Source organism: Protobothrops mucrosquamatus, unplaced genomic scaffold, assembly GCF_001527695.2.
Source record: "Protobothrops mucrosquamatus isolate PMUCROS unplaced genomic scaffold, P.Mucros_1.0 scaffold7, whole genome shotgun sequence".
NCBI classification, from domain to species: domain Eukaryota; kingdom Metazoa; phylum Chordata; class Lepidosauria; order Squamata; family Viperidae; genus Protobothrops; species Protobothrops mucrosquamatus.
In genome coordinates, this window is record NW_015386394.1 from 3,128,027 (window position 1) to 3,143,591 (window position 15,565).

The 15,565-nt window shown below is 45.2% G+C and overlaps 1 protein-coding gene across 1 annotated transcript in view; it reads right to left on the bottom strand.

The window, feature by feature from the left end:
- Window positions 1–15,205, bottom strand: part of NOSIP (nitric oxide synthase interacting protein) — a gene marked incomplete at its 5' end in the record, with an annotated part of 19,142 nt that extends 3,937 nt beyond the window's left edge. The window contains 4 exon segments of the mRNA XM_015810194.1: window positions 3,432–3,573; window positions 11,944–12,025; window positions 13,833–13,938; window positions 15,095–15,205. Of these exon segments, the coding sequence (XP_015665680.1) occupies window positions 3,432–3,573; window positions 11,944–12,025; window positions 13,833–13,938; window positions 15,095–15,164 (400 nt within the window).
- Window positions 15,206–15,565: the final 360 nt, after the last annotated feature.

Genomic DNA, 15,565 nt, shown 5'->3' on the forward strand with positions numbered 1-15,565 from the left:
CTGATCTTCTTATTTTGCCAAGTTATTTTCCAAGTTGATGTAATCTGCTTACCCAACAGTTCCTGTATTTTTACAAACATTGTTGGGAATACAAAAGATGAAATAAGTAAGATAAATTCTTTCTGTCCCCCAAACTTTTAATGTTCTCCTAATAATTCCATTTTTCTTGTTGTATCAGAACCTTGTAGATTTTTTCCTGTTTGTGTCAAATTGTAATTCTTTTCCTTTGTTATTTCATCAATTTGATCATAGTTTTCTAGTTGATCCTCTGTCTGATTTGTTTGTTCCTCTGTCTGATTTGTTTGTTCCTTTGTTATTTCCTGGGTATTTTTTAATTGTAAATTTAGATGGAGATATGCTTATTTAAATCATCAAAGTTGTTTTTAATTTTGTCGTGGTTTGAATCTATTGTCATTTGTATTTGTCCTAACATTACATATATTTCCTCCGGGAAAGTATTTATCTTGCCTTGAAGTATTGCTTCTGGAGGCCCTTGATTTTCCAGGCTAAATCCTTCAGGAGAGAATATTGAATGTGGCATCCTGTCATTTTTTGATACGTATGTGATATCCATGTTGTCTCCCCACTTCAAATAATCTTTCATCAATGTTTTAATTCAAAAGTCAATTTATCAGTCAGTCAAAATTACAGATTCAGGATATTAAGCCACTTTAAATTCTTCCAGCAAATTCTCTTCTAATAGATTAGCCAAAAAGCCAAAGTTTTTTTTTCCAGAAACAGTTCTTAGGTTTAAGCAACAGTCCAGGTGGGTTTTGTTTCTTTTCCTTTTTAATCTTATAGCTGGCTCTTCCTTTGTTCCCAGCTGTCTTCAAGGTTATTTGCAATTCAAAGGAACAACTTTTTCTTTGTTTCTGGGCATTCTGCCAATTTCTGGGTCCTTATTGTTAGTGTTCTATTCTCTGATTCTCCACTAGATGTCAGCAGTTATTTCTTTTTTCAGTTTTTGTTATATATTTTTATAATTCCATCAGAAATTTTTTAGGGTATAGTCGTGACAGTTTTTTAGTTCCTAGATTTGTCCAGACTGAAATATTTTAAATCAAATTTTAGTATATCTCTTTCCACCTTTTATGTTAATTCGCCTCTTTGGTCTGTAAGGGAATGGGGGATATAGTCCCCTTCCTTCACTTCTGGAGGTTTTCTTGCTTTGGGGATCTTTTCAAGGATTTAAATATTAGATAGAAGAAAGAAGATCAGTACTCTCATCAATTCCAAGCACGCTGTTCACGCTGTTTGTGCTCTGGGACTTTGGCTGCAAGCAGCTTGGGCTAGACCAGGGATAGGCAACCTTGGCTCTTTTATGACTCATGGACTTCAACTCCCAGGATTCCTGAGCCAAAAGAGCCAAGGTTGCCTACCCCTGGGCTAGACGCTGATCTCATGCTAGTCTTTCTCCTGTCGGGTTCCGAGGGCTTTCCCCGGATCAAACGAAGCAATTGTCGTTGCTTCGTGATCGACGGGGCGCCCTTCCTTCACAGTCACCTCTCTGGGGCCATCTAGGGACCCCCAAACAGGAAGAAACTAGACGTGGGAAGCAGAGGACCGCTCTCATGCGGCCATGCGCTGCAGACGCAAAAACCAGAAGTCCCAGATTTTCAAACATTAATTGTATGTGGGTGGGTGAGATGGGATAACACTATACATCTAGCAGCACTGAAATTAATCTACATGCTCAGGGATGCAGTTGTAATACCAAGTGTCCTTGTGCATAATTTTATATGCACTCATGTGCTGCTAAAAACATTTTTTAAAATATTCCAGAGGCATGCATACACATTCACACACCGTTAAAAACAATTTTTACCTTACAACTGGTGACCTATTCACCCCCTCCCTTACAAGATGCTTTTGTTTGGCATACCATTTGCACACGGGATTACAGTGGCCCTGTGCATGCTTAGTCTACTCTAGAACATGTAAAAGGATCCAGGAAGTCTTTTTCTTGTGCATCCCAAAATGCGTCCCTCATCATTACTTTAGTGGCATCAAGCTCAACAAAGATGGGAATAATGCAGGCATTGTTACTCCATGCTCGAAGAGAAGGTTCACTTCTTGTAGCAACTGCCTACATTTCTTCTGGGTGATTCGATTTCACATTGATGCAAAGAGAATGGTAGCAGGAGAGCTAACTTGAAAAGAGGTGATGGTGAGTAGGCAGTGAAAGTGAAAACTGAAAGGAGGGTAGGAAAAAGCTTTAAGAGAAAAAAGACAGAAACTTGATAGTAAGCTAAAGGCCTATTTACAGAATGTAAGGGCTGATAAAAAAAATAATGCCTTACCTCCCCAGGTTTAGTTTATATAAATAGTTTAGTTTAAATAAATAAACCAGAAAATAATCCTTAAGATCAGCCATTTTATTACCTGTATTTACTTCTCTACATAATTTTCATTAGAAACACACTTCTTCCAACAAAGGATAAGCTTCTTAAAGCTGTTGTGAAAGAACTCCATACTTTTATCTCTTCAACTTCACAACCTCCTGAGTGGCTCACAAGGTGTGAGGCCCAGGCTTGTCATGTTGCAGCAAATATCTTTCTTCTGCTTTCAAACTTATCTTAATTATTTGTTGACCGTTGCAATTAAGTATTGCAAAAAAAAAAAAAAAGCTCATCTCAAGGCTCATCTGGAGACATCACTTTTTATTCAACCCTTGTAAGAAGAGACTGCCCCCCCCCAAACTCTGGTTTCTAAGGTTGCTCAAGCCACTGCACCATGAATTACAAACATTGCCAAAAGGCAAAGAAAATTAATGAACGAATAGGAGCTTTGTGAATACTTTGCTTCTGCAGGGGAAGCAGCACCAGAACAGGGAAAATGGGAGCAATTGTTATCAAGTCTGGCAGCATTTTTAAGATTTACACGAGACAATGCATAGCACAGAGATGGTGAGCCTTTTAGAGACTGAGTGCCCCAAACCCACCCCTGCCTCCCCACCCGGCCCACCCTGCTCTATGCCCTGTCCCGCCCCCGCAGGGCCACCCACCGCCTCCACGGCCCACCGCAGTAGATCACCCAGGCGGCCCAGCAGCGCCATGGCAGCCACGCCCTCCGCCCGTGTCCCGCAGCATCATCTGTGTGCGACGGGTCATGAGGGCGGAGTCTTGTTCCAGCTGCCTGGCTGCCATGTGCTTGGCTATGCTGCTCCATGCAGTCTGCGCCCGGAGGCGACTCTCCTCCAGAGGGGCTGCTGGTGAGAAGAGGGCTGCGGGGGGAGGCGGGGCTGGGGTGACAGTGCGTGTGCCCACAGAGAGGGTTCTGCGTGCCGCCTCCAGCACGCGTGCCATTGGTTCACCACCACTGGCATAGCAGTAGGAAGAATCCATTCTTGTTATACCTGTCCACAGATGGCAAATAAGATATTTCCCCCTTCCACCACCAGTTGCTTAGTATTGCTTGCCTTCCTGATTTACCTGACTGACGATCAAAGGGATTGAGGGGTTTGCTCACAATGCTCAGCTCTTTGTCAAGGAAACTCTTCACCTGGGACTCTTTGGCAGCCTTGCTCAACTCTGCCATTTCTGCCTTCTTTTCATTCTTCTGTTTTTCATAGGCCTGCAGGTGCCAAAAAGGAGGCATTTACTAAGGAACCATTCTACTGCTGTTCTACTTTTCAGCATGTCAATTGTAAAGCAAATGCTTCTGTTCTATATAACAGATGTAGGGCAAATATGAGGTGGAGATAACTGCTCATTAAAAGCAAAGGAGTAGTCCAAAGTAAAACAAAAAAAAAAAGCAATTGGCTTCATGATATCTTTTAAATAGAAAAGAGTTTGAGCAAAAAATGAAAAGCTTGATGACAATTAGATGAAGAAACTAGACTGCAGCTATGGAATGCCCAGCCAACAGCAGAGCAAATACATCTAATGGATCCCAATAACCCAGCCTTATAATAGTAGCACTGAGGAGTCAAGGTACTAGATTCCCAAACAAGTAACCGAGACATAAACATAAACCAAAGTTTGATTTCTAGCTTAGTAGAGATGGAGCGTTGGCTTACCTGAACGCCTTTTCTCAACATGATGAGGAAGAATCCACCAATGGGTTAGTTCAGTCCTACTGCCCAATCAGACCAAGTTGTCAAGTTGTCACGCCTCCTCTTTGTCTGGGACCTCCCAGTTTTCATAGACGGAGTAGCCAATGACAACCGTACGACGTGATGATTCTCAAGCAGGCAACAAAGAAAAGAAACAAGAACAAGAACCCAACCCGGACCTGACTGACTAATACAACGGGAGGGCGTGGATTCTTCCTCATCATGTTGAGAAAAGGCGTTCAGGTAAGCCAACGCTTCTTCTCCAACATGATGACGGAAGAATCCACCAATGGGACGTACCAAAGCTTCCGGAGTCCCTAAGGGCGGTAGTCAGTTATGGCCGGACCCCCAGACGGTGTGACTACTTCTGGTAAAATACGCCTACCGAAAGCGGCTTCGGCCAACGCGAATTTGTCCAAGCAGTAATGCCTAATGAAAGGCGAAGGCGATGACCATGTTGCTGTCCTGCAAATGTCCTCAATGGACGCCTGGGTCGCCCATGCCGCAGTAGTGGCAGCACTGTGGGTAGAGTGAGCCATCACATGAGGAGGAACAGGTAGGGCCAGTGAGACATATGCACTGGCAATACAGGCTCTAATCCATCTACCTATGGTGGAAGCTGACACCTTTTGACCTATTGAAGAAGGCTGAAAGGACACAAACAGAGCTTCCGACTTACGGAAAGGCGCCGTACACTTGATATAACATCGCAAGGCTCTCCGTACATCAAGCGTGTGCCATTGCCGTTCCATGTCATGTGACGGGTGAGGACAAAAATCTGGAAGAATGACCTCCTGTGCCCTATGAAAAACTGTATTGACTTTTGGAATAAATGAAGGGTCCAGGCGAAGAATCACCCTGTCCTCATAAAACTTGCACAGGTCCTTCCTGATTGACAAGGCGGCTAACTCCGAAATGCGCCTGACTGAAGTAATTGCAATCAGGAAGGAGACCTTGAGAGACAAGTGTCGTAAGGAACACATTTTGAGAGGTTCAAAGGGAGATGAAGTCAAAGCCTGAAGAACCTGAGGTAAGCTCCAAGAAGGGTATCTATGAATCACAGGGGGCCTACTATTAGTGACTCCCTTGAGAAAAGACCGTATTGTGGGGTGCCTGGACAAGGACTCTGATGAGTCCCACGAGAGCACTGAGGAAAGTGCCGCTAGCTGTCTGCGGATAGTGTTGGGCGCCAACCCTTTTTTGACGCCCTCCATCAAATACTCTAGCACCCTAGGAATGGTTACCTGTGACAAACTCACGTGATTCCTGTCACACCAACGACAAAAGCCCTTCCACGTATGGTCGTAAATACGATTAGTCGCCGGCCTCCTGGCCGCCTGGATCATATCTATCACCTCCGCCGAATACGATTCCCTAGTCAGGGTGCGGCGTTCAAATGCCAGGCGGTCAATTGAAGCCATCGGGGATCTGGATGTTGAAGATCCCCGTGTCAACCGTATTCGGTCATCGGGAATCCTCCACGGGTTTGAGACTGAAAGGCCCACCAAGTCTGCAAACCAAGGCCTCCTAGGCCAGTGAGGGGCTACAAAGATCACCTCCGCTTGCTCCTCCAGGATCTTTCTGATAACTGCTGGAAGCAGAGGTAGTGGGGGAAAAGCATACAACAGGCCTTGTGGCCACCGGCTACACAGGGCATCCGCCCCCTCTGCTCCCCGGGAGGGGAACCAAGAAAAGAATCTGGGCAGCTGGGCGTTCCCCGGCAAGGCGAACAGGTCCACTATCGGACGACCAAATCTGTCCGAGATCTCCCGGAAGACATTTGGATGTAACATCCACTCCGAATGATCCACTAGCGACCTGCTGAGGAAGTCTGCCTGCCTGTTTGCCTTTCCCGAGATATGCTTGGCCCTGATGGAAAGCAGGTGTTTCTCTGCCCAGGAGTTCAAGGCTCGAGCCTCTGTCATGAGAGACTTGGACCTTGTGCCCCCGACGATTCATGTGGGCTTTTGCAGCCACGTTGTCCGTTAGGACTAGTACGTGTTTCCCCTTGATTGTTGTGTGAAAATGTTTGAGAGCTAGGTGAATTGCTCTGAGCTCCAACCAATTTATGCTGTGCCTGAGGTCTGTCTGTGACCACTGACCCTGAGCCATCTGGGATTGTAGATGTGCACCCCAACCGAAGAGACTTGCGTCCGTGGTCACCCTGACCCGACTGGGCTCTTTGAATAGAGTCCCCTTGTGCATGGCCGAAGAAACCCACCAGCCTAGAGAGAGACGCACCTGATGAGGAACGCGCACCAATTGGTTGGATGTGCTGGTATACTGTCTCTGATACGGGAGCAGGAACCACTGAAGGTCCCGTGCGTGTAACTGGGCCCACGGTACTATTGCAATGCATGATATTAACTTCCCCAGGAGCTGAGAAAGTGTGGCCAAGGACACAGTCCTGCTTCTGCGTGCCAGGTCTCTGATGCTCGAGCGTCGCTCCTCTGATAGGTACACGTGACAAGCTTCCGTGTCTATCACCGCGCCCAGATGTAATAGGCGGGTAGAGGGAGTCAACTGGCTCTTTTTGAAAGTTATCAGGAACCCGTGGTTCTGTAGGGTGTTTATTGTGAGGGCTAAATCCGACTGGGCGTCCGAGACAGACGGATTGGATCAGAATATCGTCCAGATAACACTGTACCCATACAGGGACTAACCTTAAATGAGCTGCCAGCACTGCCAGGATCTTGGTGAAGACTCTGGGTGCTGAGGATAGGCCGAATGGGAGAGCCCTGTACTGAAAGTGGTGGTTGAGGTAACAGAATCGCAGATACCTGCGATGGTTAGGGAGGATAGGAATGTGTAGGTAAGCCTCCTTTAGATCTATAGAGGTCAATAGATCCCCCCGTCTTATGCTGGCTAAGATGGACTGTAGCGTCTGCATTTTGAACCTTCTGTATTGAAGGTGGAGATTCAGTCCCTTGAGATCGAGGATTGCCCTCCATCCCCCTGAAGACTTCGGGACTACAAATAGAATGGAGTAATACCCCAGTCCCATCTGATCCAGGGGGACCTCCTCTATAGCCTTGATGGAGAGTAAATGCTGGATGGCGTCTTCCATGAGTCCTCTTTTTATAGAGTTTCTCATAGTTGGGCAAGACACAAAATGAACTATCGGTATGGATTTGAACTCCAGGGACAGGCCTTCTGTTATGGTGCGCAGAACCCAGGAGTCTGTGGTCGTGTTTTCCCATTGGCGGATAAAACGAGTAAGTCTGCCGCCAATGGGGGGGGGTCCCCTCTGAGTCACTTGTTGCGACGGAAGGGGCGACCCCCTCTGCCACGAAAGGACTGTTTGTTTTGGGGTTGGTACCTGGTTCTGTCCCTATAGTTTGTCCTGTCAAAGGAACGCTCCTGCCTAGGGGCTGGGGGCCGGTAAGGTTGTGCTGGCTCCGTCGCGGTCCCAGTCCGAAAGGACTGCCGGCGACTGTAAGGGAGGAAATGTCTGTTAGTTCTCCGTGCCAAATGAGAAATAATCTTTTGCTTGTTCTCGATGAGATATGGCGTTAGGGCCTCCCCAAATAGTTTGCCACCCGTGAAGGGGGCAGTGGCCGCACACCACTTATGTTTACTCTCAGCCCTCCAGTTTTTGAGCCATAGAAGCCTCCTAGCTACTACACTGGAGGCCATTGCTCGGGCTGAATGCTTGGCCGAATACAGGGAGACATCCGCCATATATTCGGATGTGGCTATTAATTTGGTTAAATCCTGATGAATTCTAACCTCTTCCAACGGGATCCTGTCCTGCAACTGACGAAGCCAGGTAATTGAGATCCTGGCAAAAAAGGATGTGGCAGTTGCCGCCTTTGTAGCCCATGCAGATGCCAAATGGACCTTGCGGAAGGCCATTTCAGATTTTTTATCTTCCGCCTTAAGGGCGTCTGAGACGTCTGCCGGGAGGCTGGCAGTGGAAAAGAGTGGGGCCACTGACTCATTTACCTTTGGCACCTCCAATAAAACCGCCAAATTCTTGGCCACATCCACTATCTTGCGCTCAGCCGTTCCCTGGGATGGTTGAGCAGCCGGTGATTCCCACTGCCCCTGAATATTTCTGAGGAATAAAAGAGGACAGGGAATTTGCAGGTGTTTGTCTACAGGTACCGCAAAAAGGGGATTAGTGTCCTGATCAGATGAAGGTTGAGGGGTTGGGACCGGATGGGAGGAAAGCTTGCCCACTGTACAGGCTCTGCGCAGCAAAGAGGGGAATAGTGAAGCGTTGAAGAACTCCGCCATGGGATGTGATTCATGGGTAGGTTCCTCACAATCCGACCAACCATCCCTACCACCCTCATATTCCGACATGTTGGAAGAGTCGGAGTCAGGAGAATGGGCAGGGGAAACCATACCTGATCTATCCAGTGGAGGCCGTGCAGAGGTAGTCGGTACAGAGGAAGAAGACCCTGGAATAGGGAACGCCTGTTGTTGACCCGCTGACGCCATGGCCTGGAACACGGCCTGCGATATCCACCCTTGGAGCTGGTTGGAGAAGGACTGCTCCAACGGAGGCCATAACCCCGCAGCAGTTGGTGAGACAGCAACAGTGGGTGCTGTAGATGGGCCAGGTAAATCAAGGTCCTCCCCAAACAGAGGTGGTCCTACCTGACCAAGGGTCTGAGTCGAGACCTGTAGCTCTCGATGTGGATGGTAGAGGCGTCCCCATGTAAGGTGCTGTGCAGGTTGACAGAGTATGACCTCTTTCAGCAGACAAGAGTTGGGCACGGGAAAATTGCTTCTCCAGGGCTCTGTGAGTACGGTCGGCCTGCCTATCGCTTGCCTTGCTAGCCTTCCTGCCGTACTTCGATTTGGCTTTGGCCTTGCCTCTAGGTATCCCAGGTGTTGGCTCAACTTGGACGGAGATAGTGTCCGTGTCCAAAAGCGGTGGCTCAGTGGTTTCTGCCATATTTATCGAGATGCAACCCCGAGGTGACCCTGGGACTGACTCGGTCTGCAAGGGACGTCAGGAGGCCCCCCTGAAGAGGGATTGACTTCACGTGGATAGGCGTGAGCCAGCCCACTGGCTAACCAGGTCTCACGCCTGGCGCACCAAGTTGGTGACGAGATCACACGTGTCCCACAATAGTGGCGATGGTCAGGAACTTGAAGCAACCACTAGATGCAGAAGGGCAGATATAGGCAATGTAGTGAGCAGGGAAAGGACCGTTGCTTGTGCAGTGAGTTCACACCTTGTAGATAATGGATATCTTCAATAGTAATGATAGATTCTGAAACACTTAAGCTCAATGAGAAGTGACTACAGGTAATGCAGAAACCTATGAAAATCTATGCAATTAAACAGAATTATACAGAATAATTTAACTGCTGCAGGTAGAATAATCAGTTGCACAAAATGGCTCCTGGCCCGAGTGTGAAAAGGGCGTTTCCCTATTGTCCCAAAATGGCGGTCGTCCTGAGATCAGGTACTAAATGGGAGAGAGAGAGGTGAGGAGGAAGAGAGGAGGAGACACTTGGGATCTTTAATGTAGTTAAAGGGGAACCCAGAAGGTAAAGAAGGCCAAAAGCAAGGCTTTTCTGCAATAAGGGAGCGGTTTGATAAATTGCGCCTAACAGCTGTTAGGCGCGCAAACCGCTCACCTCCGAAAACAAATGAGGCTTCCTCCTCTTCAGCAGTAGCTGAAGGCAAGGCAAAAGCTAGGCATGATTCCCCCCTTCCCCACTGTTCGAAGCCAGCCACTCAGCTGTGCTTCGGGCCGAAAAAACTCCGGCAAAGGCAGCTCCGTGGAAAAAAAATGGCGGCCGCGAGCCTTTCTGACCAGGCCCGGTCAGAAACGAAGCCACGAGGCTTCAAAGGTGCGGCCACCAGCCAGAAAAACACATGCGCGCTGGCTAGGGGGTTGTAAAAAACAAGCTCAAAGCCCTCTTTAAAGAAATATTCCCTCCACTTCTGCCAGAAAGGGAATGGAATGGCTCAGCAAAATAGCTGAATTCAGGGAAGGGAAACCACCACCACCCCCAGTCCTGGAGGGAAACTAACCCTGAAGGGAAAGGGAAAGGAATAAGTATTTCCTGAGGGGAATAATCTCCACTATTCAGAAGAATCCACTGATGGATCAAAGAAAAGTAAAATCTAGCCCAGTGGTTCTCAACCTTTTTAATGCCACGACCCCAACCGGTCGTAAGTCGAGGACTAAACCGGTCGTAAGTCGAGGACTAAACCGGTTGTAAGTCGAGGACTACCCAACCGGTCGTAAGTCGAGGACTTTCTCTGCCCGGGAGCGTCGCGCATGTGTGGTTCTGCCCCCTGCGCCGGCCGAGGCATAGCTGGCAAGCGGCAGAGACGGAGCAGGCCGACCACCAGCTGGCCCAGCCCAAGGGAGGTAAGGCACCTGCCGGAAAAGGGGGAAAAAATGGCGGACAAAAAAAATGGTGGACAGCCTTGCTTGGCGACCCCCATGAAATGGTCGATCGACCCCAAATGGGGTCCCAACCCACAGGTTGAGAACCACTGATCTAGCCTGACCTGCTCCAAACAACACAGAGAGTCAAGTTATCACGTCGTCATGGGCGAAGACCAAGATGAAAACTGGGAGGTCCCAGATAAAGAGGAGGCGTGACAACTGGTCTGATTGGGCAGTAGGACTGAAATAACCCATTGGTGGATTCTTCCGTCATCATGTTGGAGAAGTAGTCTTGCTAAAAAGTGCTGATTTTTTTTTGCCTACATTCCTCTAATGTAGCACTGTCACCTGAAAAGAGACAAAGAGGAGCCATTCCCATGAATAGCCTCCAGAATGGGACTTGAAGATATGCCAACTAGAATATATGAGAATCATTGTGTGTCCTTTGTATTTTTTGATACTCTGAATCCAAGTCTGCCCAAAAGACATAACAGTTAAATCTCTTTTTTACCTCCTGTACACTGATCAGGAATCAATATCAATAAGGTCCATATCAACTTTTACTAAAGAGAGTGAGTCTCAGCCACTCCGTTCTTTAAATTTATCTTCCAGTTCTAGGGAAAGGATTTATTTATTTATTTTGTATCCCACCTTTGTTGTTTTTATAAAAAACTCAAGACAACGAGCATATCCAGTACACACTTTTTCTCCTCGTTTCCCCACAACAACCACCTCATGTGAGGAGAAATGGGCTGAGAGAGACTGACTGGCCCAAGTCTCCTAACTGGTTTTCACAGCTAAGGTGGAACTTCAACTCGTGATCTCCTGTTTTCTAGCCTGGTGCCTTAACTGGTAGACCAAAGCAAGAGAAACCAAATTTGGCCACAGACATGGAGTTCATCTGTGGTTTCAGTCAGATCCTAAATTTATTATTTTATAATGTTTATATATTAATTTTAGGAAAAAAATCTGTTTTATAGAACAAAACTGAATAACCACTAAAAATCTTTCTTGTTTCTACCTCTACTTCCACATCCTTTCTTGAACAGACTGTTCCTCAAATCTTGCAGCCTCATTGGTCAGATAGTATCAGCCCCTCCTGGCCGTTAGGCAATGATTGTCAGAGGCACTAGAAATCTTTCTGCCTCAAAGTGAGCCTGCAGTGAATCACAGGCAAAGGATAAAGGCTTTTGATCTGGATAAACGCTACTGAAGAAAACAGGCCTATGAAAAGAAGACTAAAATAATTCATGTGAATTGTTACAAAGATAAAGCGTCAGTTAAGTCTTTATAAAAAATGCAAAACACCAACTAAAGAAACCATACTAAGCTTACTTCAGCTAAGTCAAGTTTACTGGGTTAATGTTCATGTTATAAAGCACAGATATTTTATGTTACTGGGATACAGTTCTTTTCTGCATCTTCTTTCATTTGCTAGCTTTTTAGACATAGTCTTCCAATATATCTATTAAAGTTGACATTCAGGTATGAAGCCAACTACCTTTGTAGCTCTCCATATTGGCATACCTTCATCTGACGGGCAATTTCCTTTTTCTGATGTAGGATATACTCCAGGATAGCTTCTTTTTCATAGAGGTATCCATCAGGACTGGAAAGGAGAAGGGGGGAAAGCAAGATGAATATCACTTGTAAACCCACCAGCTCCTAAAGCCCCCGTGCCTCTTTGACTACAGTGAGAACTTCAGAGCATAACTATACTTAGTTATTGGTTCCTGTATTCTAGGATACATCTGAAAAGTCATAACATGTGTAATTGAATGGGGCACATTTTTAATGTCCAGGATGACTCTTAACTCTTTCAAGACAGCTATAGAGAAGAAATAAATAGAGTTTATTTTTCTGAGTTTGAGACAGGAAGTTGGAGGGGGGGTGTTTAATTTTTAAATACAGTAACCCTATTTTGAGGCTTACTTTTTAGTTTGTGGGATAAAATATCAAGAAACCACGCCATTGCAATTAGAGGGCGCTTTATGGGCTGCAAAAAAGTGGCTCAGAAAACACATGGTAAAACTGCAGGGTCAGGGAAGAGAGAGATGAAACCAACAGAATTCAAGAAGTCTAACATCTTTGCATGCACAGTTATCCTCACTTAAAGACTGCAAGTAAGACCAGCAACTCCTTCACTAAATGTCCTGTTTAAGTGAAATATCACATGACTATCCCGGATTTATGATGTCACTCCCACAGCATTCACTAAGCAAATTATCCTAGGCCATTAAGTACAATGTCATGAAATCACAACTTGCAACTTACTGTCAGCTTCTCCACTGACTTAGCTTGTCAGAAACTGGTTGTGAAGCTCACAAATGATAATCACATGACTGTGGGATACTGTGACCACTATAAATGAAGGCCATTTGTCAAGAGCCCAAATTGCGATCCTGGGATCGTGGAGATACTGTGACTGCCATATATTCAAGGGTGGCTATAAAACTATTTTTTCAGTGCAGTTCTAAATGTGAACAGTCACTAAACAGGGCAGTTAACAAGAGGACTACCTCTTCAGGTAACAGCTTGACAGAAAGAGTGTTTTTTGCAGAATTGCAGACAAAAGCCAGGGCTAGTAATGGAGCTATGCCCCATTTCTTACTGGTATTTGTTGCTTTAAATCTTGTCCACATCACTCCCAATTCTGTAACAGTTCCCATATTCTGCCCCCCCCCCCGACCTATTCTTCTCCAAAAAATATTTTTTTCTTGCACCAATGATTATCAGAAATAGCAATGTGTGGATCACAACACTACAATGCATAAAATAGTTCTCATAAAACATTTCATGTGTAACAATGGATACATGAAGTACCTGATCTGTGTTCCATAGATGGACTTAAATTTCTAGGGAGAGGGAGCATTGTGGCACAGAGACATATTGAATTCATGTTCCAGATTTTAACCTCAATTCCTCTATGAAATAGAAGGAAGGAGGATAGCACCAACAAAATTAAGATTGTGCAGGAAGGGTACAAAAGAGATAAATGCATCCCTTTGTGGTTCTTCCTCCTGCCCCTGTAAAAAGTAAAAACTGTAGTCCTTTTTTTTATATACCTGGGGAATTTAAAAGGCAAAGTGCATCTATTTCACCCTTAAATTTCCTTCCAAAACAAAGCTTGGACCAGCACTAAATGTGTCATGCAAATAATAAAGTACTGTCAAGCAGCAAAAGGTGCACATTACTTCATCTATACAAATATACATTAAAAAGGCTACTACATTTGTAAAAAAAAAACCAACAGGCATATGTAGCAAATGAACAAATAAATTAATGGTAATGGACAAGGGTAATTATCTTTTCTTTTTAGAGATTACATTATTGATAAAGTTTTAAAAAAGACACACAGGGCAGAACTTCAACATAAGACTTTGAAATATTTCAGATGGATCCCATTTGATAATTACGTTACAGCAGGGTCCTTGCAGGGCTGCAAGGAGAGACAGCAGCAGTCGAAATCCTTGACAGCATCTTTGCTCAAGCGGACATTCTGTGTCCCATAACCAGAGGCAGCTGAAAAAACAGAGAAAGGTCACGGCAAGAGTGCAGTGATAATAATAATAATAATAATAATAATAATAATAATAATAATAATAATAATAATAATGAAGTTGGAAGGGACCTTGGAGGTCATCAAGTCCAACCCCCTGCTCAGGCAGGTAACCCTATACCATTTTGTTGAAAAAAAGCTATCCAAATGGCTGCTCTGGATTGCTGCTTAGATCTGGCAAAAGATAACAACTGATGACACTCTAACCAGGAAAGCAGAGTTTGCCAAGAATGCTCAGCTTGTTCCAAAGCTTGCAGTGTGAATTAGTTTAGTCTGAGTTTCAATGAAATACTGGAGCGTATTAATCACACTCCAGGGGTGTGACCCAAACTCTGGACTAGCCTAGAAATTCTCCCAATATCCAGCTAGTCATAAACAGCACAAAGGTAACTGCCTCCCAGTTCGGCCTTCTTTATTTCACTATATTATGTCTGAAAATGTGAGCAAGCCAAAGGGTGGGGAGAAATTACTCCCAAATGTTGTGACAATCCTCTGAACCCTTTTTCTATAAAGCAGGGGTTCCCAACCCCCGGTCCGTGGACCAGTACTGTGCTGCGGCATGCCAGCAACCAATCTGCACAAACATGCAAAGCCCCATCCGCGAGATGCAGACAGTACATGAAACCATGTCCCTCCGGTTCGCGGAAAAACCTCTCTCCACAGAACCGGTCCTTGGTGCCCAAAAGGTTGGGGACCTCTGCTATAAAGGCAATAGGAAGAGGGGACCATTTAACTACACACAGAGGATGCCAGATAACAAGACCTAGGGACTTCATGAAAAACTTTTATTTCCACTGAATAAATGAAAAGAAAATGTTTGTAACTATTCCTATTTTACCAATATATCTCTCCTATCCCACTTAAAACATCCTCTTCACATAGTAGTCACCTGCATTGTGGATTGCTTTTCCTCAATTTGATTTCCTGTCATCCCTAGCCAGCATGCCAATTAATATGCTAGCAGCACAAAATGAAGATTGTAGTTCAACACACACAGCAGACATAGGTTAAGAAAAATTGCTTTGAATTTCAAATGCAATTCCACTATTGCAATGGGAGGCAAAATTTTCCTCAATTAAGGAAGCACTGCATATACACTTCAGTTTATGACCTCCTCACCTGTGTCTTTTCTCTTTTCATGGTAGGTGTAGACAGCTCCCGCTGTACAGTTCTTGCCATGACGTGTCATGTAGGCGTAGCTGGACAATCCAGGACAAAACCAACTCTCTTCTAACAAGAAGATATCAAATTAACTCTAGTTAATGAAATACAATGCCAGATACAAAGAAGTTGATATTTTTACACAAGAAGCAGATTGAACAAACCCCATGGCTAGTGGTGGTGAATTAAGGAGAAAGGAGTAGACTATATAAAAAAAATATTTATAGGATGATTAAATAGGTGTATATAGGCTAAGCCTATATTAAAGATGATCGACCGACATGGCGTACCCTAGTTTACCAGGGTTGCCAGACATATGAACACAGAAGGACAATCTTGGCACAAGAGAAGCGAGCACTCCGTAAAGCCAGAGCTGCAAATGCTGAAGCAACAGTGTCCACATTTCTCTGTTCAGTATGTGGCAGAACA